The sequence below is a fragment of the Dromiciops gliroides genome, chromosome 4, assembly GCF_019393635.1.
Source record: "Dromiciops gliroides isolate mDroGli1 chromosome 4, mDroGli1.pri, whole genome shotgun sequence".
Taxonomy (NCBI): Eukaryota; Metazoa; Chordata; class Mammalia; order Microbiotheria; family Microbiotheriidae; genus Dromiciops; species Dromiciops gliroides.
This window is the reverse complement of record NC_057864.1, coordinates 245,414,998-245,442,032: the sequence shown is the minus strand read 5'-3', so window position 1 is coordinate 245,442,032 and position 27,035 is coordinate 245,414,998. Positions and strand designations below refer to the sequence as shown.

Here is a 27,035-nt window from a genome sequence, read left to right as displayed (position 1 = left end):
GGATGTGGCCAAAAGGCTGATTTGGGCTTGATAAAGTGATCGAACTCAAGAAGATAATGGGTTGCTTCCAGAGGTAGTAAGTTCCCTGTCAGTGAAGGTATTTAAGCAGAAGTTGGCTGAATAGTTGTTAGGGATGTTGTGATGAGCATTCCTAACTGGGGGCTAGGGGAGAATTTGGGACTATAAAAAAGTAAGGCTACATGAGACAGAGGAGGAAGAAAAAAACAAACCATCTCTCAGAGGCCAACTGGGGCTAGAGAGGGACTCTGAAGCCCCTGACAGCTCCCATTGCTAGAGGACCCCTCTTCTATCACCTTGAATGGGGACTTTCTCTTTCTACATGGCCCTGTGCCCCCTAGCCTCCTATTCCTACACTGAGCCCTGACCATCTGGCATAGGGCCCTGAATAGTAAGGATGCATGTGCCAGGGATGTTTCACCTCGTTTTGGCTAGACTGGAAGGACCAAGTTATAGCCTGGGGAATGGCACAGAACATCTGCTGGCAGACTTACTTTCAAATGATGAGCAGTGGTGTAAAGCCGGCCACAGCCCTTGTACCCGCAGCGGAATGCTCTATCTCCAACCTGCTGCCCTTTGCCATTGTGAGGGGGCTGGCTATTGTGCAGGACCTGCAAAGGAGAACTGGAAATTCTCGATTCCGTCCTCCCATCTGAGAGGAGTGGAGGACAAAGAGGGCAGAACAAATGAGTCGGTTGGCATGGTTCAGGTTTAAGAAATGGGGTTTGGCCTGCTAGGGAAACCTGGGTGAGGTGAGTGTCCTGTAGGGAGACAGATCTAGGCAGATCTGTTGTAGGGCATGCTACAAAAGAAAGGAGTAGGGGGCGGCTAGGTGGCGCAGTGGATAAAGCACCGGCCCTGGATTCAGGAGTACCTGAGTTCAAATCCAGCCTCAGACACTTGACACTTACTAGCTGTGTGACCCTGGGCAAGTCACTTAACCCCCATTGCCCCGCAAAAAAAAAAAAAGGAGTAGCTACATTTACTCTAGGGTGAATGGCGGGGGCAGAATAGACAGGAGGAGAGCCATCCTCAGGCAGCTGTGTGAACTGTGAACTATTGGCACAGCCATAGCTGGGCTCAGTGAGCTTCCTAGTCCCAGACTAGTAACTTAACAGCACATACCTGGGAAGAAGCAAGGCCAGACTCATCCATCTTCAGCTGGGAATGGACACCCTCCTCCACATCAGACACCTGTGGTCGGAAGAAGCATGAACATGGGTGTTCCCTATTTGATGTACACGTACACTAACTGACCCCGAAGCTTCTGAGAAAAACCCAAGACATTTTAAGGCTTAGTAAACATTTTAGTAACATGCCACCTCACAGGGTGGTTGTGAGAAAAGCACTTGGTTAATCTTAAGTACTACAGAAAGTAGGTCAGTTTTTACATATGGGGAAACTGAGGCCTAGAAAGGGGAAGTGACTTGCTCAAGGACACAAAATTAGTGCCAGAGCTGAGACTAGAACCCAGGTCTCTCTAGGGCTCTTTCCACTGCACTAAAGAAAGGTATATTTAGTCTTCAGACAAATGGGTAAGATAACTAGCTCCAGAAGAGACAGAAGTGATTGACCTTCAGGGCGCAAGGATGAGCCTTGTCTCTTTAAGTTTCCCTTACGTAGATGTACTGTGGTAGTGATTGTTCTTATGTTCTAAAGTGTCACAGCTACTTTAGAGGGTCTAACCTAATCCTTACCCATTGAGATGACTTTCCCCAAGAGCCATAAGTGTGTGTGTGTGTGTGTGTGTGTGAGAGAGAGAGAGAGAGAGAGAGAGAGAGAGAGAGAGAGAGAGAGAGAGAGAGAGAGAGAGAAGGGAAAGAAAACAGAAGGGCTGCTGACTTAAATGGCCATCACAAAGAACAAGAACATGAATCGCCTGTCTAGTCCTTCTCAGACAACAAGTCAGCTAAGCTACACTCAGCCCTAAGCCCCACCAGAGGCAGCCTCTTTTGCAGTCAGGGCAGATGAGGCTGTGTATAAGCAGCTGTTGCCCAGCAGTGACTAATCAGCCCATGACCTCAATGAGGGAGGGACAGAAGGCCCCGGTGAAGGTTCCCAGGCCTGGCCTGTAGCTCACTCCCTTCAGGGCCCACTGTCCCCCACTCCCCTGGAGGCTGGTGTGTCACAACGAGAGATGCTGTGGAGCCAGTAGCTGGCTTTCCTCAGCTGCCAGCTATTATCTCACCTTGCTGGTGTACTGCTCCAGGGCCACCACAGCATCTGCACTGAAGGTTTCATCCTCCTCCGCCGCCAGATCCTCCAGGCCCACTTGCGTCTGTACAGCCAGAACGGTGCTCTCAGAGGGCATGGCCACTGGGTGGTGGATGTAGGCAGTGGAGCCATCTTCCAGTTGGACAGCTTCCAGGGCATTAGGGTCATAGCCCTCTGTGGAGAAGGGAAAAAGGGGCACAGTTGGCACACAGTAACAACTACTGCTTAAAGATCAGTATGCATCGTCTCAGTTGGAAGGGTATCTTTCTCCTATGAGGACTCTCCAAGGCCTGTGGATGGCTTTCATCCTCCCTAGAGCTAAAGGCCATGGGATTCCTTGGCAATAGGGGCATCATTGGATCGTCCCTCTCTCAGGACAAGGTCTTCTAAAGAACCTGGCTGGGTAAGTGAACATTATCAGTAACTCTAAACCTCACCTCCTGGAGGACAATAATCTGACAACAAGCCAGAGGGAATATAAAATCATACCCTGTCCCCAGTTAGATATTCAGGGGGATACTGTTGTTTTGTAACAATAAAGACCTTGAGGAATCTTGCCACCCATTATGCCCACACTTACCCTAGCCCCCTGCAAACTCCTAGGAGTGAAGATAGTGTTTGGCTCTATATCACCCCCTTTCCCTCCAGTCCCCCGCTGACATGCACCTTTGGGTGTGCGGTGTATATAGGCCATGCTACCATCTTCCAACTGTACAGGCTGTCCATCTTCAAAGGAAAGAGATTCTACAAAAGCAAACAAACAAAAGAAATGTGACTAATGACTCCCTTGCCCCAGGTCTTACCTCCTAGGGCAGCTGTCTCTAGGCCTCAGAAAAGTCCTTGCTTTGGAGGTCTGTTCCAGGCTGTCCTAAGCACAAGAAAGGCCTTCCCTCACCTTTCTCGACTGTCACTTGGTGGATATAGGCTGTGGTTCCATCCTCAAGCTGAATCACTTGCCCTTCGAGTAGTTTCTCTCCTGAACAATGGAAATAAAGGTAAGTTGGTCAAAGACTAAGAAATGACTGGTCTAATGGGCTAAGAAATGGTTGGCTTAAAAACAGTGTTACAGCAAGAACCCATCTGAATTTCTAGTGCTTCTTCTCCACAGTACAGGGCAGGGCACGAATACTCATTTCCCTCCCATATACCATATCCCCAGCCTTTGTGAATGGAGACAGCAGAGATAGAGACCATCCATGAAGCAGGAACTCTGAGACTCTTCATTTACATCGCTATTTCTGTCCATGTCCTCCCAGGTCACCTCCATGAGGTGAAGGACAAGGCAACCAAAAGTTACTGAAATAATTGAGGAGAGGGGAAGACAAAATAAACCCTTAATAGCTAGCAGTCCATAGTAATTCAATTAAGTTCAACAAACATTTATTAAGTACCTACTATTTGCCAGGGACTGTGCTAGGTGCTAGAAATACAAAGATTAAAATGAAAGAGTATCTGCCCCCACCCCCCACCCCCTGCCCAAGGAGCCTAATTTTGGGGCAGGGGGAAAGTGTGAACAAATGGTCAAGTTAGAAAAGGTCTTCTGTAACAAGTGACACTTGAATTCGGCCATGAATGGACTTATGCGTAGAGATAAGGAGGGAGAATATTCCAGATTTGGGGCATGGCGGGGAGATGGAATCTTACGAATGAGGAATTATCAAGATTAGTTTGGTTGGAACACAGAATGTTTGAGGGGTGGTAACATCAAATTTAGGCTTTAAATGTACTTTATCCTCTGGGCAACAGGGAGCTACTGAAGCTTTTTGAGCAGTGAAGGTATGACATGAATAGTCAAATCTGTCTTTTAGGAATACCAATTTGGCAATTATGTAAAGGCATATTGTAGAGAGGAGAGACTGGAAGTAGGGATACTGATTAGGAGACTATGAAAATAGCCCAAGTGAGAGGTGGTAAGGGACTGAACTAGGATGGTGGTCCTGTGCCAAAGATGTGAAGGCAGAAAGACTTGTCAACCAAATGGATATTGGAAGTGAAGAAGAATGGGCAGTTGAGGATGGTTCTAGAGTCTCAAATCTGGAGGACTGGAAGCATGGGGGTGTCCTTGAAAGAAATGGGGAAGTTAAGAGGAAGGGTGAGGTTAGGGAGAGAGACAACACATTCCATTTTAGACATGTTGAATTTGAGATGCTTATGGGACATCCAGGTAGAGATCTCCATTAAACAGTTGGTGAGAGAAGAATGGAATTCAGAAGAGAGACAATGGTTAGACTGGTAAACTTCAAAGCCCTGTACATATACATGTTGAGGTCATTTAGAGAAACAGAGGGTCCAGGATAGAAACCTAAGGTAAACCCATTCACAGGAGTACACAAATAAAGGCCAAATATTTAAATCATTAGTTACCATATTTATTCATATGATTTCCCCTTTTTATCCACTGCTATTTTAACTCTAAACTGGTGAAGGGTTATGTGAATAAATAGGTTTTGGTCAACTGCCATCCTTCTTAGTTTTCATAGATCTTTAGTATTCTCATCCCAACATACTAAAGGGGAGTAAATTTCACATAATGAGCTGTGGAAAGAAATAATCAGAATCTAGGTTTCCTAAAATTCTTGCTTTCCTTTGTCTCAATCTATTCCAGAAAATGTTGCTTTAAGCAAAAGACTAAGAGAAGATTGAGACAGAGAGAGAGAGAGAGAGAGAGACAGACAGACAGAGAGATAGACAGAGACAGGGAGACAGAGACAGAGAGTGAGTAGAAATGTCACTGCGTTTCTGAGAGAATCCCAACAAGAGAGGGAAAATGATTACTAGGTAACTGAAGGATGCTATTTACATTTAGGATTTGCTTTCTTTTCAAGTTTCAGGTTTAGAGCTTAAGTACCTTTTATCCAGAAAAATAAGGATCAGGTAGTTAATGCAAGGTGGGAGGTAAAGAGTAACCCCAAAGAAATACTTTTGTCTGGAGCAAGGAGGGAGGCAGTTTGGAATGGGAAGTGAAACGCAAAAGTGGACTGGGCTGTGCGGAGAGGTTGAAGCTTCTTCATAATTGGAAATGTTGGGGGAATCGCTTTTTGTAATGTGATGTTGCAAAAGAGATTCTGATTCAGTCACGGTTTGAAGTAAAAGACCTCTAAGATGCATCCCAATTGTGAAATGGTGAACTATCGAGTGACTCTGCCCTCTCATTCATTCCAGAAAGCAACTGGACGTTCCATTCATTTTGATCTTGTCTGTCTTGGCAAGTTCAAACTGTGCTTTGCTAATTTTTCTAAACACCCCTGAGAAGTCTCTGTTGGTAGATGAAGTTACAATTTCAAAATAACAGAAAAGTGTTGCAGTGAATTATATGGGGGAAGTCGGTTTCCCCACCCCCCGCCCCGATAGTCTTCTAAAAAATGAGAAGAATAGAATCTGTGAAGGGGAAATGAATAACTAAAGATGAAAAAGCGAGATCTAAACTTAGAAAACGAAATCTAAGAAGCAAGTGGGAAATAACACTTCAGAAGCCCTGGTAGTGAAATGATGTCCATAATGTCTCTCCCAAGAACTCTCAGGACAGACATCATGACAGACACTGCAGAGCTCCTCACTGTTCTAGAGAATCTGATTCAACCTACGCCTCAGAAAAAAAGCCTTACATGGCCACAGATACACCAAGTGGAAATATTTACTTGTCTGTTCACAGTACTGTGACCTGGGTTTGTGCAGTGAAGAGACAAAGGGATGTGTAAGCAGATAGAAATAAACAAAAAAGGAGGGATGAAAAGAAAGAGACAGAGATACCAAGACAGAGAGAATGAAGACACTACCAAGGAAATAAAGGAACATGAAAACACATGGATTTTCCAAGCAAAGTAAAGTAACTTGTCCATTACTTGTAGGGGAAGACTGGACCAGGAGACCTATTTTTAATATGGAACTGGTTTGCAATAGGAAATATATATTGTACTGGAAATAAGTCTCTAAACTTTTCCACTGTATTTGCAATAGAGAGAAAAGATGACAGGGGATTAATGTTGCACAGGCTATCACATGCCATCTCCCTCTCATGCCTGGAATGTACTCCCTCTTCACCTCTTCCTTTTAGAATTCTTAGTTTTTCTCAAGGCTCAGTTTGAGTGCCATCTCCCACAGGAAGCTTTTCCTCATGACCCTGGCTGATAGTGTTCTCTCTGTCCTCCAAATATCTTGCATTTATGTATGTTTACATATTGTATTTTTTAGTAAAATTTAAGCTTTTTGAGGGCAGGGATGATTTAATTTTTCTTTGTATCTCAAGGACCAAATATAATGCCTTGCACACACTAGAGGCAGCTAGGTGCCAGAGTAGATAGAGCACTGAGTTTGGAATCAGGAAAACTTATCTATCTGAGTTCAAATCCAGCCTCAGAAACTTATCAGCTGTGTGACCCTGGGTAAGTCACTTAACCCTGTTTGTCTCAGTTTGCTCATCTGTTAAATGAGCTGGAGAAGGAAATGAAAACCACTCCAGTATCTTTGCCAAGAAAACCCCAAATGGGGTCATAAAGAGTCAGACACAACTTAACAACACTACAATAAATCCTTAAGGAATTGAATTGAGTGTTCTGAGTTAGAAAGTGATAATTCTTCCTTTTGTAATCAAGGCTAGACATTTTTTGTCTTTGAATCCAACATGCAATTTCACTGTAACAGGGAACTCCCAATGAGGAAGATGAGTACCTGTTCTGCTTAGGGGAAACTGCCCATCCATGGTGACAGACCTGTGTGATACAGAGCATGCTTTAAAAATGGGACCCAGGGGCAGCTAGGTGGCACAGTGGATAGAACATTGACCCTGGATTCAGGAGGACCTGAGTTCAAATCCAGCCTCAAACCCTTGACACTTACTAGCTGTGTGACCCTGGGCAAGTCACTTAACCCCAATTGTCTCAGCAAACAAACAAATAAACAAAAAAAACCACAAAATGGGACCCAAATGCATGTCTTCCTGCTTCCAACCAGCCTCTCTATCAACTATACTACATTGACTCTTTAGATTAGGTTGTCTCAAAATAAGATGAACTCCTAAGTCTAGAGACAATGTCATGAAATAGGCTTTCAAAGGGTTCAGAAGAAAGATTCCATGGATTAAGATGCATCAGGGAAAGTCAATCCAGGAAGGATGGGAGACACACAAGAATTATATTCTGCAGATTCAAATGAAAACAATTCCAATGAGGAAGGAAAATGGGATTTATATGAAGAGTTGGATGTGAATCCACAGGGAACTTACCAACCAACTGAAATTTCTGGTATAGAAGATGGAAGCAAGACCAGACAACAGAGGATGAATATAAGAGTGTGGAATGGTTCTGTAAAAACAGTGTCATAACTGCTTAAGCACAGAATGAATTGGGCTGGCAAGGGAAGCTAAGGACAACAAGAAAGGTTTCTTTAAAGTTATACTGGTAGATTGGTTGTCCTTTGTTCTTGAAGAGAACCAAATTGACATTACTATTCTGGGGTCAAGGTACAGTATGTCTGACTGTGGCTGATCAGACCAATATGAGCTTGGAAGGCTCCACCACAGGCTGGACACAAATAGTTCACATGAACATTTAGGGTGGAGATGTCTCTAAATTTGTGCATCTCATATTTCTTTCGAGCTACTGCAATTGATACCAAAGTTCTTCAGAGAGATCTTGAGAGTGTCCTTGTATCACTTCTGACCTTCATGCAATTGCCTGCTTTGTGTGAGTTCTGCATAAAATAATGTTAGGCAGACATACTTTTGGCATTTGAATAATGTGGCCAGTCCATTGGAGCTGTACTCTGTAACAGAGTTTAAATGCTTGGTTAAAAGCTGGAGAAAGGACCTCAGTATCCAGTACCTTATCTTGCCAGGTGACCTTTAGAATCTTCTTAAGACAATTCAAATGGAAGCGATTTAATTTCCTGGCATGGAACTAGTAGACTGTCCTGTTTTCATAGACATACAATGAGGTCAGCACAGAAGCTCTGTAGACCTTCAGTTTGGTAGGCAGTCTTCTCTCCCACACTTTCCTTTGGAGCCTCCGAAATGCTGAGCTAAATCTGGCAATAAGTGTGTCAACCTCATTATCTATGTATGACATACCTGAAAAGTATACTGCCAAGGTAAGTGAACTTATCTAGAACATTCAAAACCTCTCCATTTGCAGTAACCAATGGTTCCACATATAGATGGTGGGGTGCTGGCTGGTGGAGAACTTGTGTTTTTTTTTGGTGTTAAATTCTTAGGCCAAAATTAGCACAAGCAGCAGAGAATTGTTCCATACTATACTGCATGTCAACCTCAAAAGCTACATTGAGTGTATAATCATATGCAAACAAAAATCATGCACCAACTCTCCCTCCACTTTAGTCTTGTTTCATAGCATTTTCAAATTAAATAATTTCTTGTCAGGCTGGTAGAGACCTTGATGCCATTTTTTTCTCCTTTGAAGGTATCTCACAACATTTCTGAAAACACCATGCTAAAAAGCATGGGAATGAGGGGCAGCTAGGTGGTGCAGTGAATAGAGTGCTGGCCTTGGAGTCAGGAGGACCTGAGTTCAAATCTGGCCTCACTTACTAGCTGGGCAAGTCACTTAACCCCAATTGCCTCACCAAAAAAAAAAAAGCATGGGAGTGGGCCTTGCTTCACTCCACTGGTGACTGGGAAAGTGTGAGAGCTTCACTCATTAACCAGAACCTGGGCAAGCTCATGAAACTGATGGACAACACTAATGAACTTCTCTGGGCAACCACATTTTGCTATCATTTTCCATAGGCCTTCATGACTGCTGGTATCCAAGACCTTGTCAGATTGACAAACATTGTGTACAGACCTTTTTTCTTTTAATGAAATACTAGTAGAAAAAGAATGATCAAAGAAGGGAGAGGACCTTCACTTGGAGTAGATGAAATCATGATCACTGATTACAGAGAAGAAGCAGAGTTGCTGAATTCTTATTTTATTCCTGTCTTTTCTGCAAAGGAAATAGAAATGACAGAACACAAATGACTGATGGGTGTTGATACCCAAGATAAGTAAGCTGGTAATAAGCTAGCACCTGGTTGCCTTTGATCAATTTAAATTACTCAGCCCAGATGAACGACTACCTTGAATCTTGAAAAAGCTGGAAGACAGGATGGCTAAGCCACTGAAAGATCATGGAAAAATAGGAAGGGTACCACAGAAGGACAAATGTTGTCCTGATTTTCAAAAGGGGGGAGATGATATGCAAACAAGAGTCCAGTGAACTTGATTTTGATTCCTGGGAAAATTCTCGAAGAGGTCATTAAAGAGATACTTGGTAAACATCTATATAGGAAGCAGTGATGACAGAGCCAGTCCAGCTTCATCAAGAAGAGCTGAATTGGACTTCCTTCTGATTTAGATAGGGTTAGTAAATCACTAGATAAGGGGAATGTTGCAGATATAATTTATCTAGATTTTAGCAAAGTTCTTGATAAAGTATTTCATATTATTTTTGTGAAGATGGAGACTAGACAATAATTCAATCAGATAAATTCAGAAAGGGGCAGATGGGCAGATTCAAAGAGTCACTGTTAAAGGTTCAGCATCAGTGGGGCAGGAGGTCTCCAATGGAGGACCCCAGGGATCTGTAATTAACCCTATGCTGCTTGATAGTTTTATCAATAACTTGGATAAAGATATAGATAGTATGTCCATTAAATCTGAAGTTGACACAAAGATGGGAAGGGATGGCTACTTAGTGAATGAGAGTTAACATTCAAAAGGATCTTGATAGGCTAGAGCATTGGGCTGACTCTAATAAGATGAAATTAAATAGGGATAAATGGAGTGTTGCACTTAGGTACAAAAAAATCGGCTCCATATGTACAATATAGAGGAGGTATCATGGTTAGACAACATTTTTCTAAAAAAAGATTTGGGGGTTTTACTGGACTTCCAGCTCAGTATGATAGAGCAGCAAAAATGGCTAATGAAATCTTGAGCTGCATTAAGAAATACACAGCTTCCAGGTGCAGGAAGGTACTAAGTCCCACTGTATTCTGTCCCTTAAGACCTCATCTGGTATATTTATTCTTTTCTGAGAGCCACAGAACTGATGGCTGGGTTCCCCCTTCTTGAGGTTTTCAAGCAGAGGCTAGATAGTCCTTTGGTAATTTCTTTGGTATATGGGTTGGTCTAGGCTGATAAATTCCCTTCAAACTCTTATCTTCTGTAATGTTGCTCTCAAATTAATTTTTTTTTTTTGCAGGGCAATGAGGGTTGAGTGACTTGTCCAGGGTCAGACAGGTAGTAAGTGTCAAGTGGCTGAAGTCGGATTTGAACTCAGGTCCTCCTGAATCCAGGGCTGGTGGTTATCCACTGAGCCACCTAGCTGCCCCTCAAATTAAATTTAACAAATATCTATCCACACACATCATGGATTAGATTAGTTGTTTACAAGAAACTTATTCAGGGGGTAGCTAGGTGGCATGATGGATAAAAGCACCAGCTCTGGATTCAGGAGGACCTGAGTTCAAATCTGGCCTCAGACACTTGACACTTATTAGCTGTGTGACCCTGGGCAAGTCACTTAACCCTCACTGCCCCGCAAAAAAAATTTTCTTTAAAAATTGCAGCCTGGGGGCAGCTAGGTGGTGCAGTGGATAGAGCACCAGCCCTAGATTCAGGAGGACCTGAGTTCAAATCCGACCTCAGACTCTTAACACTTACTAGCTGTGTGACCCTGGGCAAGTCACTTAACCCCAATTGCCTCGCCAAAAAAAACAAAATTGCAGCCTGAACCTTGCTTTCAATTCAATAAACTCAGTGTGTTCAGTGGCTCCCAAATGCAAAGTCACTGAGCTTTCTTGGTTCCATGTGGAAACAATCAAGATCTGAAGAGGCAGAGATTTAAGGCTGCTTTTTTTTGCTCCCCCCAACAGAGCCTCAGCTATTGTTTTGCACAGGGTTTTAGAATCTCTTCCTTCCTTCTCCTTCTCCACCAAACTCTGAGCTCATCTTTTAAAGCTTAGCTCAAGCCTCCCTTCTTCTTCTTCTTCTTCTTCTTCTTCTTCTTCGAAGTCTTCTCTTACTATATTACCTCACAGTGATCCTGACCTCTCTTGCACTCCCACAGAAACCAGCGTATCCTGCCTTGCAAAGCTAGTTATTATTTCAGTCACAAATGATGTAACTCTTGGGTAATGAGCTATATCTCAATAAACTGCACAAGAGATCTTCCTCAATACTACACAATAATAACTTGTAGCTTATCTCCTCAAGCACACTGTGAGCTCCTTGATGCCAGGGACTAAGAAGCAAGACCTGTGTTTCTTTTCTTTCTTTTTTGCAGGGCAATGAGGATTAAGTGACTTACCCAGGCTTCACACAGCTAGTAAGTATCAAGTGTCTGAGGATAGATTTGAACTCAGGCTCTCCTGAATCCAGGGCCGGTGCTTTATCCACTGTATCACCTATCTGCCCTTAGACTTATATTTCTTTGTATCCTCCTCCCCTCCTCTTTCTCAGCCAGCACATAGTGGGACTCACAAATACATGTTGACTGGTCAGTCTTATTACAATGCAGGGTGCCAAGCTGCTTCATGCGAATACTGAAATATAGAGTATATATGCAAGAAAAGACACTGTAGTGGAGAGGACACTGAATTTGGACTTGGAGAACATGTGTCTGAATCCTGATTCTGAAGGTCCTTGGATGTGTCTCCCCTTCTTGGGGCCTCTTTTCTCCTATTTAAAACAAAATGACTGGATGGGATGATCTCTAAGGCCCTTCCAAATCTACATGCTTTGATCCTGTGGCTACCAAGAAGCACAGTGGAAATACAGTGAAAAAAAGACTTGGAGTCAAGAAGACCTAGGTTCTCACTTCTGATACCAGCTATATAGCTGGTGTGTAACCTTGCACTTAAGCTCTTTCAGTCTTATTTGCCTCAGCTGTGAATTGAGGCTAATAATACCTATACTACTTACACCTCACCTGGTTATTGTTAGGCTAGAAGGAGATAATGAAGTTAAATGCTTCAAATCATAGATAAATGTCAGTTTCTGTTTTCATGCTAAGGGAAGACAGAGCCATGATGGCAGGTTGAGAATGAGAACTAATATAGAGCAGATCCTGTTTCTTGTACCTGAGAACATTTGAAGATTAGCGGTTAGGATGGAGGCTTCATATATGTGGCTTTTCTCCAGGTGACTCCAGTGTTCTTTGCAACCAAGAGCCCCATAGCTGATGGGCTGCTAGCTCTGGGGGGTCCCTAAGGACTTTTACCTTTGACAGCTTGTTGGATGAAGGCTGTTGTCCCATCACTCAGAGTCACCGTCTGCAGTCCCAAGTTCTCCATGGCACACCACTACTTGCACTCTCAGGCATGAATTTTGGTTTGGGGCAGCCCTGGAAGCCACAGCTGGGTGTAGTGATTTCCTTTTAGGTCACAAATCTGACAAGAGAGGACAATGATATACTGTCAATAACACAGCTCTGTTCTGCTGGAAATGCATTTGGGAAGGAACAGACAGGGCCTAGAAAGGAAAGTGGGTTCGGGGCAGCTAGGTGGTGCATTGGATAAAACACTGGCCTTGGATTCAGGAGGACCTGAGTTCAAATCTGGCCTCAGACACTTGACGCTTACTAGCTGTGTGACCCTGGGCAAGTCACCTAACCCTCATTGCCCCCCCCCCAAAAGAGGAAAGTGGGTGAACCATTTCAATAACTATCAGAACTTTCAAGAAACATGTTAAGTAATAGATCAAAATGGATAATACAAAAGAAATAGAGGCATTATGGTTATAAGACTTGGAAGGTAAGAGTTAATTGATCAAACCCCATTTTCCAATGGAATGCTATCTTGAATGTGGGCATAACAGAGGGCAGGTAGCTGATACTTCCTCCTGCTCCTACTTTTCAGGGTCCGTGAGTACAAGAGCAGGAGATTATTGATTATTAAGATCAAGGTCCCAAAGGCCTAACCTTCTATCTATGCTGTAAAAAGGAATTACCATCACCTGCAGAGTGGTGCCTCTTTGAAGCTATAGGCACATACATGCTTGTGAGCCTTTGCCCACCTGCTGCACTCCAGAAAGCACAACCAGGGCAGAGAACAGATGTCGTCTGCCCTGGGTTTAGGAGGCACAACTCTTGTTGTCTGTTGATAGCTCCTCTTGACCCTGAACCCAGTCTGCCTACTTGGATACTTGCAACCTGCCTGTGCTGATCTCCTAGGTTGGTTCTGGACCCAGACCCTTAATCTGGATTAATTTCAAAGTACTTCCCAGCAATGATGTCTAATTTGTCTCATCAGACTCCTGGTCAAAGCCTGTTCTGTCCTGCACAGGCACCATCCATATCTTATCATGACATGGTGCCCACTACTACAAAGTGAAATCTTCCTTCCACAGGAAGGACTTGATAAGAAGTACATCTTTCCACCCAAAAGGAGACAGGAGCAATGTGTTGGTAAAAAAAAATCTGGTTTAGGTTCATTTTAAGATTTAACCTCAAAGAAATGTAGATAAAGTTCATATCTTAATTTATTGACGATGTGGTTACCATCCCCCACCAAACTGCCATACAGGTATCACTGGCTCAATAGAAACTTGGTAATCAGATTATCGAGTGAGGTCAGGTCTTCCTCACTGGTATCTGAATACAGATTGCACTTCATGCCCTTCACCCCAATCTGGCTTGTACAAAACCTCAGTGTGGCATATAATCACATTGTTCATACATTTATTATAGTAAAAACTTATTAAATGCTTATTGATTGATTGGTAGAGAAAAGAAGGATAATTAATGGGATAAAGATGAAGAGAACATCGATGATAATAACATAAAAACCTTTATTTGAATCGATGTTTTTTTTTAAAAAGGTAAATATATACATCTTTTAATGATAAATTTGTATCTTTTGCTCAATGCCTATATACATATATATGTGTGTGTGTATATATATATATTTTTTTCCCTTTCAAAGAAACTGGTTTTAGGTTGGAAAGGCAAAATGGTGGAGCAGATTGGATCAGAGTTAGGTAAATTGTTATTTTTTTCTTTGTTTTTTGAGGGGCAATGAGGGTTAAGTGACTTGCCCAGGGTCACACAGCTAGTAAGTGTCAAGTGTCTGAGGCTGGATTTGAACTCAGGTCCTTCTGAATCCAGGGCCAGTGCTTTATCCACTTTGCCACCTAGCTGCCTCCCTCCCCTCCCCAAGAGTTAAGTAAATTTGGATACAAATTCCTCCTCTGACACTTGTGTGACAATGGGCCAATCATTTAACTTGTCTGTCTCAGTTTCCTAATTTGTAAAATGTGATACCCAGGGGCAGCTAGATGTCGCAGTGGATAGAGCACCGGCCCTGGATTCAGGAGGACCTGAGTTCAAATCCGGCCTCAGACACTTAACACTTACTAGCTAAGTGACCCTGGGCAAGTCACTTAACCCCAATTGCCTCACCAAAAAAAAAAAAAGGGGTGTGATACCTGAAGTATTGATCTGAAAGGGTTGAGAGAAAATGTATGTAAAATGTTTTGGAAACATGGAAGCATTAAAATATCAGTAGAGAGACAGAATGGTATAATGAATTTGGAGTGGGCCTCAGGGTCAAGAAGAGCTGGGTTCAAGTCTTGTCTCTTAATACACACTGGCTATGTCATTATAAGAATGAATATCACTTAACCCCTCAGTGTCACTCAATGCCACACACAAGTCTCAAAAACTATAAGTTCCACAACAATTACCATCTACATTGGCAGAGGAAGTTTCATGATTGAAAATTCCCTATGTTAATGAAATTATAGTCCTGGAATGGAATGGAAACAATCCTATATACAGTAAGACAAGTTCATTCTTGCCTCCTAGTCTTCTCCAAATCAACCCTAACACATTTAATATCTGTTCTCATGTTTATAAACTTTTAACAATTTCTATTGCTCTTCTCCAAATTTCACAGTATATATTATATATACAAATATGTGCATATATATGTGCAAATATATATATTTCAATGAAATTTTAAAAAAGAACTTTAAATAAAGCCTAGCTATTACCAAATATAGTGGATTATTTTTCAGTTCCCAGGTATCATTATATTCCATCTAATATGTATCATTGTCATTTATTAAAATCCCACCACAGGGGCAGCTAGGTAGCACAGTGGATAAAGCACTGGCCCTGGATTCAGGAGGACCTAAGTTCAAATCCAGCCTCAGATACTTGACACTTACTAGCTGTGTGACCCTGGGCAAGTGACTTAACCCTCATTGCCCTGAGCAAAAAAAAAAAAAAATAATTCCACCACAATCATCATGGTGTTGGGGGGAGCCTGTTGTCAAGACAAGCTTGGGCAGAGCTTCCCTAGGTACTGAGGATTCTAACATGGACCTGGAAATGGACTACGGTGGTCTTGGGGTGGCCTAGCTAAGTTCTAAGAGGCTCATCTCCAGAAGATAGGCAATTAATTGCAGAAATCTTCATTTGTGTAATATAGAAATTAAAGGCCTATCTAAAGTATCTCACAGCAATGGCAACAAATGATTTTAAAATCCTAAGTAGTTTTTTAATATGGTTTCAACTCAGCTGCTAGAAATCTACACACATGACTTGCATCAGACCTGTGAGGAAGATTAGGTTAAGTGGATTAGGGAATGTTTGAGGCCACAGCAACTCAAGAAAATGTCTAAGGCATGTCTACCATGGCTTAGATTCTGTACCATTGGAAAGAGTGCCCACACTGATATAATGATGGATCATTAATTCAAAGAAGAACATATCAAACAGTGTCACAATTTTTCTTAAAATACTACATTTGGTTTCATCTGTGGTTGATTAGGACCTTCTAATATTTTCCTGTTTGTGTGTGAAGAAATGGAAGGAGCTGTAATTTTCATCTATGGAGAGGACATCCACTCAGATGAAACCACAGATCTGTGAAATATTAAAGCAAGTGCTGAGGCAGTCACTACCCTTAGGCATGAACCAAAGTTGATGGTATGGGAAGTGCTGGAAATTGTTTCCTATCCTGTCCTACAATTACTTCAATACTTCAATGAACTGTTGGGTACTACAAAATATTCTTGCTCTGCCATATTCCAGGCTTATGGGAATTTGGCAGTTGCTACAGCTTGGTTCACTGATGTTTCTTCCCTGAAGTGTTAAGGGTGTACAGGTACTTTAAACAACACAGATAACGAGAAGGGGTAAGAGAATGAATGAGAACATCAGAGTCAGCAGTCAGATAAGGAGTTGGATTTACTCTCCCTTCAAACTTGTATCTATTAGGACACAAGTCATTTGATTCTATGTAATAACTTCTCATTAATGTAAACACAGTGAAAAAAATATTAGGAAAAGTTGTTTTGCTCTTTCTCGGGCTATGAAACTGACTGCTAGTCTTAACACGTGACACAAACTCGAAAGGAGAAAAATAAAGGCACGTTGGGGGTTGGGAATTATGTGGGGAAAAACTCCCACATTTTTTCTTGATTTTCTTTTCAAAGATGGATGGAGGGGAGATGGGAGGGAGAGAGCAGGAAGTATGAATACTTACAGTATTTGTTCCTTCAATTTGTTCTAGTTGAGTTCCAATCTGACGCACATGTCTAGTCTAGGGTCATCCCTAACCAAGTACACTTGTTCTCTATCCTATCAGATGGGTCACTGAGAATACCACTGAACATTTGGAAAGCTGCCTGTGCTCTGCCTCATCCACAGCAAAAACAAATCCAGAAGCCAAGTAAATAAACAAATCTGGTTTGCTTAGAGAGGGGGAAAAAAAAAGGAGGAGGATTTCATTTTGATATGAAATTTAAGACAATTTCCATGAAGAAAACCTCACAGGCAAAACCAAAATCTTAGACTCTTACAACTGAGGTGTCATCCAGTCCAACGTCCTCATTTTTCTGATGGGCAAACCGAGCCCCTCAGATGGGAAGTGACTTGCCCAAGATCGTTCAGAGTCATTGTCAGAGTTAGAACTCAAACCCTGATTTCCTTCTCCATGTTTCCCTTTGTACCCTAGGAAAACTTAACTTCTCATTAAGGATGCAGTAAAACTGGCAGGAGGTCTAACGATAAGTGACAATAAAAAAAAGGGTTTTGAGTACATGCTATAAAATAATTTAAGTGTTTGTTATTTTTGTGGGATGATATATTTCTACCCACAAACACATAGAAATTATGGTTTTAAAAAATTTGGCTCTGGGGACTTCTACAAAGCAAAAACCAAATGGAAAACAGGAAATTAATTGCAGAAATCTGCATTAATGGAATACACAAATTAAATGCATATCTAAAGCAACTGACAGCAATGGTACAAATTGATTTTAAGATCCTAAGTAATTTTTTAAAATACGATTTAAACCCAACGGCTAGGAATCTACACACATGATTTGCATTAGAGATATGAAAATTAGGGAAAGTGGGATTGCTCTCCATTCCAAAGGACATTCAATATCCTAAATTTTACAACAAACTGGAATCTATTTAGCCAAAACAAATACTTTTAAGAATCACATTTTAATACACATGATTAAATCCATTTTAAGACATCACTTGTGTATGGGCACCGAGCATGGTGATAATGCCCAAGTTTAAAATCAAACTCCAAGGGGGCAGCTAGGTGGCATAGTAGATAAAACACCGGCCCTGGATTCAGGAGGACCTGAGTTCAAATCTGGCCTCAGACACTTGGCACTTACTACCTGTGTGACCTTGGGCAAGTCACTTAACCCTCATTGCCCCACCCCCCAAAATAAAATAAAATCAAACTCCAGCAAGGAAGGAAAGTCTGGGGCAAAGATGTTTTGGAATGCAGGTATCATAAGGGTTGATTTACATATAATGAATAAGTGAGTTTAAATTTGATGTTCTCCATCTTGTTTCTCTATCTTTGTTATCACACACAGATATGGTGAACTTATTCTTACTTTTTGAAAATAATTTACTATTGGCTTAGATACCATGAGCCAGGCAAAAGCAGTTGCATCTTATTCACAAACATTACTCCTAAAGCCAGGTTTGCAGATAGGATTTTGGATGTCATAAGTTTACCAAAAAGTTTACGAGTTCATCTTCATTCCCAGTTTCATCAACTAAATGTTGTTTTTTCTCCTGATAGCCCATCTTCTGCATGCCCCATTGCTATCATGCTAGTTACTCTGAATGAATGATAGATCTGTGTGATAACCCTGATTGGGTCACATTCCACCCACACCATTTTGTCCTATGGGCCTCTTGTCTACATCCTACTGCAAATCTCCCATTGAGGGAGCCACCCAACATGCTGAAGGCCCTCCTCTAGGTCAGGTGACATGATTACCATGGTAGCATTGGGTTGTCCACTGGTCAACTCTCATTCTTGCTATATGACTAGATCCCACTGTTTTCCCATCACACAACTCTCTGGTGACATCCTTTCCTCAGCTTCTCTCTCTCTCTTTTTTTTTTTTGGTGAGGCAATTGGGGTTAAGTGACTTGCCTAGGGTCACACAGCTAGTAAGTTTTAAATGTCTGAGGACAGATTTGAACTCAGGTCCTCCTGCCTCCAGGACCAGTGCTCTATCCACTGAGCCACCTAGCTGCCCCTCCTCAGCTTCTCTTGTACAGTTCCTCTGGTTTCAGTTATCATGAATATCGAGCTGGTATGATTCAATTCATCTACTAGTATGCCCACTTGTTTGTCACTAGAAAAGGATCCCACATTTAGAGCACTGATATCTACATTATTCTGAGTAACCTCTATGCCTCAGTCTACCTTCTTTCTACTACTTTGCTATCATTACTATATAAGCAAGGGGATGTGTGGGGAGTCACACAGGACAGAAAGTAAATTTGTCTTTTTTCTATTTTGTGCATGCAATGGGCAAAGACTTCATTATTAAGTGGCTAGCCTACTGGTGACTGGATTTCTGAATCTCACCAGGCTGTCCCTCAGAAAGAAGACTAAGTTTACTGAAAGCCTTTTTAGCATAGTTCTATGCATTTCACAGGCATATCCTTTGAGAACCCAGGCTGGTTTCCACTGTAACCATGAAGAGGACTTTGTGGAGGAGGGATTCTAAGTTGGCATCTGTCAGACTAGTGTTATAACCTTCTTCAAATCTTTTTTTTGTTGTTTTTTTAGGGCAATGAGGGTTAAGTGACTTGGCCAGGGTCACGCAGCTAGTATGTGTCAAGTGTCTGAGTCTGGATTTGAACTCAGGTCCTCCTGAATCCAAGGTCAGTGCTTTATCCACTGCGCCACCTAGCTGCCCCTCTTCAAATCTTCTTATCTCCAGTCTTCTTCCTCCAACTCATCCTTCATACAGCTGCCAAAATAATCTTTCTCATACACAGATTTGGGATCATATTGCTCCTCTGCTCAAAAATCTTATATGGCTCCTTACTGGCCAATGAGAAAAGGGTCATACAAGATCTTTCATGGTCCAGTACCACTTTGTTTTTCTGTCCTTGTCTCATGTTACTCTCCTCTATTCATGCTACACACCGTCCCCAAAGCACATCTTGGCCTCATAAATCTAAATCTTTGTTTATTTTATTCACTAAGCCTGAAATGTCTTCCTTTGCTCTCTTTATAATAGGGAACAAAGACTTCTGAGCAGAGAAGTGACATGACCAGACATATGTATAAGAAAGGCAGTACCAAGAAAGATTTACTGTTTTCTTAATTGGATATGTATTTTTAGGTTTTATTGATGCCTTTTGTTTTTACATCAGATATATTCTTCCTCTACCCTGATTGACAGAGCTTTCCCTTGCAACAAAGGGGAAAAAATTAATCTGATATTCTTCAAACAGCATTGACTACACTGTGGTACATTATGTGCTGTGTGGGGGCACATTTTCACTGCTGACTGCCATGAATAAAGGCAGATATCACATGTCCTTAAGTTTGCCTTTAGGGAATCTTAGTAACATTTAAAGGAATGCTCCAGAGCATGCTTTGCTACAGACCATTCTGTGATATATTGCTGGTTCAGTGAAATTGCTGTTACACTTCTGGAGCACTATTGGGCTCAGAATTTTATACTGAAAGTTCTTAAGAATTACATGTAAAACTGGCCAAACTTAATGAAGCACTTTCCATACTTCACAACAATAACAATGTGGTGAGTCCCACAATACATTTATTTACTATTCTGATTTTGATTTTAACACTACTGTTCTCACTTCTTCTTCTTCTTCTTCTTCTTCTTCTTCTTCTTCTTCTTCTTTTTTTTTTTAGTGAGGCAATTGGGGTTAAGTGACTTGCCTAGGGTCACACAGCTAGTAAGTGTTAAGTGTCTGAGGCCGGATTTGAACTCAGGTACTCCTGACTCCAGGGCCGGTGCTCTATCCACTGCGCCATCTAGCTGGCCCCTCTTCTTCTTTTTTTTGATGTGGATTTGGGGGACCTGGGTTTCAACAAGTGGTTAAGTAAACACTTAACAGTCTCAGAGCTTCAGTTCTCTAACCTTAAAATGGGAAAATACTCATTCTACCACTGAAAGGAAAGTGCTCAGCAAACCTTAAAGGGAAATAAACACACATGTTCATAAACACACACACATCTATATGTGTTATTTTGTTATAATTATCCTCATCAAAAGAGAACATGTTACCAAATAAAATAACAAATTCTACCAAAATAATAAAAGTTACTTGTGACTTTCAGTGGGATAGTTATTTAACTGCATTACAGATGCTACAATGTATGTCATGAAGACAGCACTGGAAGAGAAAGGCTTCCAGGTTTTCTGGCATTAGTTAGTTGGACCAAAGTGACGTCCAATCTTGGCTAACACATTAAAGTATTGCACATCATTTTGATCATGGGCTACAACTATGTAGTCCCTGCTATCAGTATCTTGTTTTTTATATAAAAAACACTAATCACAATTTTTTTTGCTTACATTCATGCCTATATACTTAGGTTTTTATCCACATTAAAGCCACAAGGGTCAGGGTACAGTGGGATGATGTTAGTAGGTCCAACAAAAAACACCTGAAGGCCAATTCCACTGATCCCTTCAACTGAGGGATCATTCGACAATTCTAAGTACTGAGTGTGTAAAAGGCATCTTGTTACTGCAGTTCTCATTCGATTCTCACATTCACAAGGACTAGTTTTTCTTGCCATTGGGGAGGAAGAGAACACAATCTATAAGTATGTAAGCTTTAAACGACCCCTGCCAGTAATCAGCCAGACAATTAGGATGTGAATGGGTGTCTCAGACTACCAGAGAGAAGAATAAATGATTTTCCCCATGATATAAAGAGCAAACCTTAAAAAAAAAAAACAAAACTGAAAATAATGGTGGGTAAGGAAGGGAATGGGCTTCCAGACCCTACCCTGTTCTTTACTATCCTTGAGGTTTTTGAGTTGTTTTTTTTTTGCAGGGCAATGTGGGTTAAGTGACTTGCCCAGGATCACACAGCTAGTAAGTATCAAGTGTCTGAGGCCAAATTTGAACTCAGGTCCTCCTGAATCCAGGGCCGGTGCTTTATCCATTGCACCACCTAGCTGCCCCTGAGTATTTGTTGAAGAAAAAAAAATGTATTTATCATATCATAAGCTCTGGGGGTAAGGGTAATAACTCACACACAGTAGGCACTTAATGTTTGTTGAATTAACTATATATATATATATATATATATACAAATAGTTTTTTTAAAAATATATTTATTTATTTATTTATTTTGGTGAGGCAATTGGGGTTAAGTGACTTGCCCAGGGTCACACAGCTAGTAAGTGTTAAGTGTCTGAGGCCAGATTTGAACTCAGGTACTCCTGAATCCAGGGCTGGTGCTTTATCCACTGCTCCATCTAGCTGCCCCTACAAATAGCTTTTGATAACTGTTTAGTAATTAAAGCCTTAGCAAAGCATGGGCCTACAGGGAGCAATTGAAGGAAAATATTGTCTCTTGGTTTCAAACTAAGCTCAGAACTAAAATTTGAATCCATACCCTAATGTCCCTTATTACTTATTGGAATAGAATCTAAACTCCTCACCGAACTTAGCCTTCTTGACTTCCATCAATTAACATCCCCTCCCCTCTCCACTTATCCAACCTGAGAATGTTTTAGAGCGGCAAGCCGGTCCTGTGTGGCAGCCAGACTAGTCACCTTACTGTTCTGCATTCCTTCATGCACTCATCATGTTTCTCGAATTTTGCTACCCCTTCTGATGCACATGCATAACTTCCTTCAAGACCCAGATCAAGACAAAGCCTTCTCTGACATCTCACCCTCAAACCACTTCCTAGCTTTCGGAGGCACACAAAAAACTAGGTGATCTCTAAAGCTCTCTTTCAGATCTACCATATTGAATTAAAAGTCATACCACCACTCGCTATCACACTTTAGTTTCCAAATTTCTTTGAGGGGTAGCTAGGTGGCAGAGTGGATGGAGCGCCGGCCCTGGATTCAGGAGGACCTGAGTTCAAATCTGGCCTCAGACACTTGACACTTATTAGCTGTGTGACCCTGGGCAAGTCACTTAACCCCAATCACCCCCCCCCCACACACACAAAACCAAACAAAGAACCCACATCCCTCAAATTCCTTTGATACACATTCTTTCATTGGATCCATACACATTCTTAATAAATGCTTTGTGAGTTTGAACTGCTTATATATCATCCTGTAGTTGCTCCCTCGTTATTTTATGTTTTATGGAATTGTGCCTGCCTTTTCTATATCGCCTATGCCTTTCAGGCCTCCAATTTATAGGAAGTGCTTTGAGGGAGGGCCTGAAACTGAGATTTACTATATAGCCTTCCAGTTAACTCTGGTCTTTCTCCTGCTCTAGTCCGTAAGATCCACTGCCTTACCCAGCTCTTAACCCTGGCCTTACTCCCTCCTCCTACTCACTAGTGGAAGCTGCCAGATGGTAACAGAGGTTTGGTGTTAAGAGTCAGTGGGCGAGAGTAGAACTAGGGAGTAGAGCCAGGGCAGGGCAATTGATCACATGCTTAGTGACAAGACTGAACAAAGAATGGAACAAAATGGAAACACCCTAACAACCAGATGAATTCATTGCTTTAGGGTGTTGATTTTTGTTATCAGGCTCCTAATGTATCTTGGACAGTGGAGGTCACGTAGGAGGGCTGAGACATCATCTCTTTAAGCTATGTAAAAACGACTCAGCACTAGCACACAGTACTTTGAATCTTTTCTTCAGTCATTGTGATGGTTCAATACCAGCCTGACTGAGGCCCATACATACTAACTTATATCCTATGACCTAAATAAAGGCTCATCTTCAGTAACAGAAATACTGAGTGGCCAAAGACTAACACTTATCATGATGTTTAAAGTGGGGGGCAGGGGCAGCTAGGTGGCGCAGTGGATGGAGCACTGGCTCTGGAGTCAGGAGTACCTGAGTTCAAATCTGGCCTCAGACACTTAACACTTACTAGCTGTGTGACCCTGGGCAAATCACTTAACCCCAATTGCCTCACTAAAAAAATAAAAAAATAAAAATAAAGTGGATTACCTTTTGAGGGGCACATTTATTCAATGTATGTAGAAACCAGCACCAGAAACTGGTTTTGTGTACCTCTTTTAGTATTATTTTGGACTGTGAATTAAAGCATTGGCTTTTTGCTCTGTTTCTCCTCTCTGAATCTGCTAAATTACTGGACTTGGGACTTCAACACCTAAGTATTAAGTCATCTACCATTGCTTTAGAAACCACCTTTGGGACATTTTCTATCAGCAATGGAGAGACACCATAACTAAAGTGAATATTTTTAATAGTGCTCCTTAAACTCTTAACTATCAGTCATGTTCTATTACTTCTCAACCTAGACATTTTTCCAGTGTGAGACCAGAAAGAACTCCTAGTGCTGGAAGAAGTTGTAGCCAAAACATGGGGCTGTGTCTGCATGTACACACTGAATGAAGTACAAAGCCTCCTCTACGAAGAATATCCATAGGACAATGCTTAATAAATACATTCATGGCAGTGCTGTGTGCTTCCAAGGGGAACTGATGGCTTCAATCACTTTGAACTCAAAGTGAGAGACACTGGTGATCGAACTGCTGTCAGAAACTAGCTTTAAATTCCTGAACAGAGTTACAGTTCTTTGGGCAAATATGAGCAGGATGATGTTGTGGACCTTACGATCAAAATTAAATGAAATGGCTGAAGTGTCTGGAGTTCAAGGGAGAAGAAAGGGGCAACTTAGGGAAGGAGGAGGTCCTTGCTGAAATAAATTTGCTAGGAAGGTGAGTGTGGGGTCAGATGAGAGTGAAAGGACCTGGGAAACTAGTAGGGCCCAGAGGTGAAGAGGAGAGGGGTGGGGGTGATGGTTTTAGAAAACATCTATGCAGGTCAGCTAGGTGGCACAGTGGATAAAGCACTGACCCTGGATTCAGGAGGACCTGAGTTCAAATCTGACCTTGGACACTTTACACTTACTAGCTGTGTGACCCTAGGCAAGTCACTTAACCCTCATTGCCCCACAAAATAAAGAAATTATGTGTATATATATATATATATATATATATATATATATATATATATATATATAGAGAGAGAGAGAGAGAGAGAGAGAGAGAGAGAGAGAGAGAGAGAGAGAGAGAGAGAGAACATCTATGAGAATTTGGGGTTAGGGCAGATGTAGGTCAGGAAATTTGAAGGGCAGCATAACATATGGGATGAATGAATGCAGTTGTAGCATAAGAAGCTATCAGGGTTTATGGTCACTGGAAACCAGAATCATTAATGGGGAAAGGGGATGGGAACTTCAAGGGATCATAGGATTTAGGCCGATGGGGACATTTGGGGGTGGGTATTAACAAAGTCAATCAGGCAACAGGCATTTATTAAGCACTTACTATGTGCCAGGCACTGTGTGAAAGCTGAAGACTAGCCCTGGGGATACAAAGAGCAGTATAGGTGTTAAGTAAAGGATAGTCATGGGACCAAAATGAAGGACTACGAATATTAGGGGATAAAGAGATTCTAGAGTAGGCTGCAAAATGCTGAGGATCGTGACCAAAGGGGTAATTCATGGAGTCAAATTACCCTAATATCTGCAGAAAAAAAAAATTATTATTATCCTTTTTGGATCATTTTGGAGCAGCTAGGTGGCGCAGCAGAGAGCTGGGCCGGGTTCAGGAAAGACCTGAGTTTAAGATCAGATGGGGACAAGTCCCTTAAACGCTATCTTCCTCAGTTTCCTCAGCTGTAAAAATACGGAAAATAATAGCACCTACCTCTCAGCGTGGTTGTGAGGATCAAATGAAGTAATATTTATAAAAAGTCCTTTGCATAATGCCTGGTACACAGTAGGCGTTTAATAAATGCTTATTTCCCTTCCCTCTCAGACTATCAGAACAAAGGGACGTGGGACTGTGAGAGGCTCCTGAAACTCTTTTATCTTGCTCCTTTCACAGGATGATAGCTTTAGTTCCCAGAGGTCCAACCCTATCATACTATGGATGGGGAAACTGAGGCCTGGCAGGTTAAAAGACTGGCCTAAGGTAAAACATCACAGGGTTGAGCACATGCTATTGACTGACAACTTGACGTCGGGTGCAGCGATCCCCGGAGGAAGTGCCAGGGGTACCTCCAGGGCACAGGCTGAGGGAGGGGGCTGTACAGAAAGCGGAGGGGCCACGCTTGGCTCCTCCGGCCCAGGACTGAACCGGCAGATGCCGGGATGGGGGACGGGTGGGTCCAGATTGGGGGGGGGGAGCAGAGTGCAAAGGTCACGGGGACAGCGGGGGGCGGAGGAGGAGGAGGCGCGATCACGCGCGGTGGGGGCTGGTCACGGGAGGCGTGATGGGGGGGGGGGGAGGCCCGGACCCTGCTCTGGGGAGGGGGCGCTCTGCGGAGGAGCCGGGCCGGCTCAGGCCAGGCCTACCCTCCTTCCCGCCCGGATGCCCCATTTGGGCTGGAGAAGCTTGGGCATGCCGGACTCGGGGCCTCCTCTCCCCCTAGGGCCCTGAGCCCGCCCGGCTCCCCCGCCCCGGGACTGCAGCCCCGTTTTCCCCGCAGCCACCAACCTGACAGCCCCCGAGGCCGACTCCGCCGACAGACCGCCATGCACCGGGCCCCTCTACCAGCGCCGGCCCCGTAACCCGCCTGCGCCATAGCCCTCCCGCCCGCGCGCAGCGCTGCCTCGCCTGAAATACAGGTTCCGGGGCCGGAGCCCCCACCTCACCCGCCCGCCTGACGGCCGCGCCCCTATAGCCACCCCGGAACCTGCATGACTACAGCACAGTGCGCCCAGCTTCCGCCCCCCGGTGAGGCGATTCTTCTGCTTATCCTGGTTCCGGGGCAACTGGAGCCTGGGCCACCAGGGCTCCAGTCGGAGTCTCTCTGAGGCTCCCTCCCTGCCCCCGCTTCGCCCCTCCCCCTTGGAGGGCTGACGCCTAGGTAGAGGAGACTGGGGGAACCTAGAGTTAGGGGACGTGATGGCGTCACGACGCCGCGCCAGGGAGGTGTTCCTGATGCTAGGCGTCGTTATGGCAACCGGTGAGCAGGCACCTCTCCTGCCTGCCTGTCCGAATAAATCAGTCCACTCTTCTAAGAGGGTTTGGGAGACGGCCAGGGACGCTAAGAGGGGACCGAGACCCATCAGGACCCAGGTGCTGGCTGCCACCGACTTGGCGGCCTAGGGCGCTGTCAGGGGTCGCGACCTGGGGAACCTTTCGGGACAGAACTAGAGAGAAGTTGGGCAATTCAGGGGTTCACTAGCAAACGATGCAGGTTGTGAGAATCTGAACTCACTGAGGACTAGGGCTGTGTCACATTTTATCTTCGTGTCTTCAGGCTTTCCCTAATAGTTACTTTTTAAATGTTTGCTGAAATGAAATTGAGAGAAGGAAGTCTGGAAAGAATGCTCACTGCTTTTTCTTTCTCTTTCTCTCCA

The 27,035-nt window shown here is 42.9% G+C and overlaps 1 protein-coding gene across 5 annotated transcripts in view; it reads right to left on the bottom strand.

Moving 5' to 3' along the window:
* ZNF76 (zinc finger protein 76) overlaps nt 1–26,500 on the bottom strand; it is a 35,618-nt gene extending 9,118 nt beyond the window's left edge. For 4 of the 5 annotated variants that reach the window (XM_043962729.1, XM_043962730.1, XM_043962726.1 and 1 more), the window contains exons 1-7: nt 26,167–26,500; nt 12,450–12,618; nt 3,128–3,208; nt 2,899–2,976; nt 2,207–2,406; nt 1,144–1,212; nt 513–629 (exon numbers count right to left, since the gene is read on the bottom strand). In XM_043962729.1, the coding sequence (XP_043818664.1) occupies nt 513–629; nt 1,144–1,212; nt 2,207–2,406; nt 2,899–2,976; nt 3,128–3,208; nt 12,450–12,522 (618 nt within the window). In that variant the 5' untranslated portion in view covers nt 12,523–12,618; nt 26,167–26,500. Of the gene's footprint in view, nt 1–512; nt 630–1,143; nt 1,213–2,206; nt 2,407–2,812; nt 2,977–3,127; nt 3,209–12,449; nt 12,619–26,166 lie in introns of those variants that run through there. The other variant, XM_043962731.1, reaches the window with a different exon arrangement.
* Nucleotides 26,501–27,035: the final 535 nt, after the last annotated feature.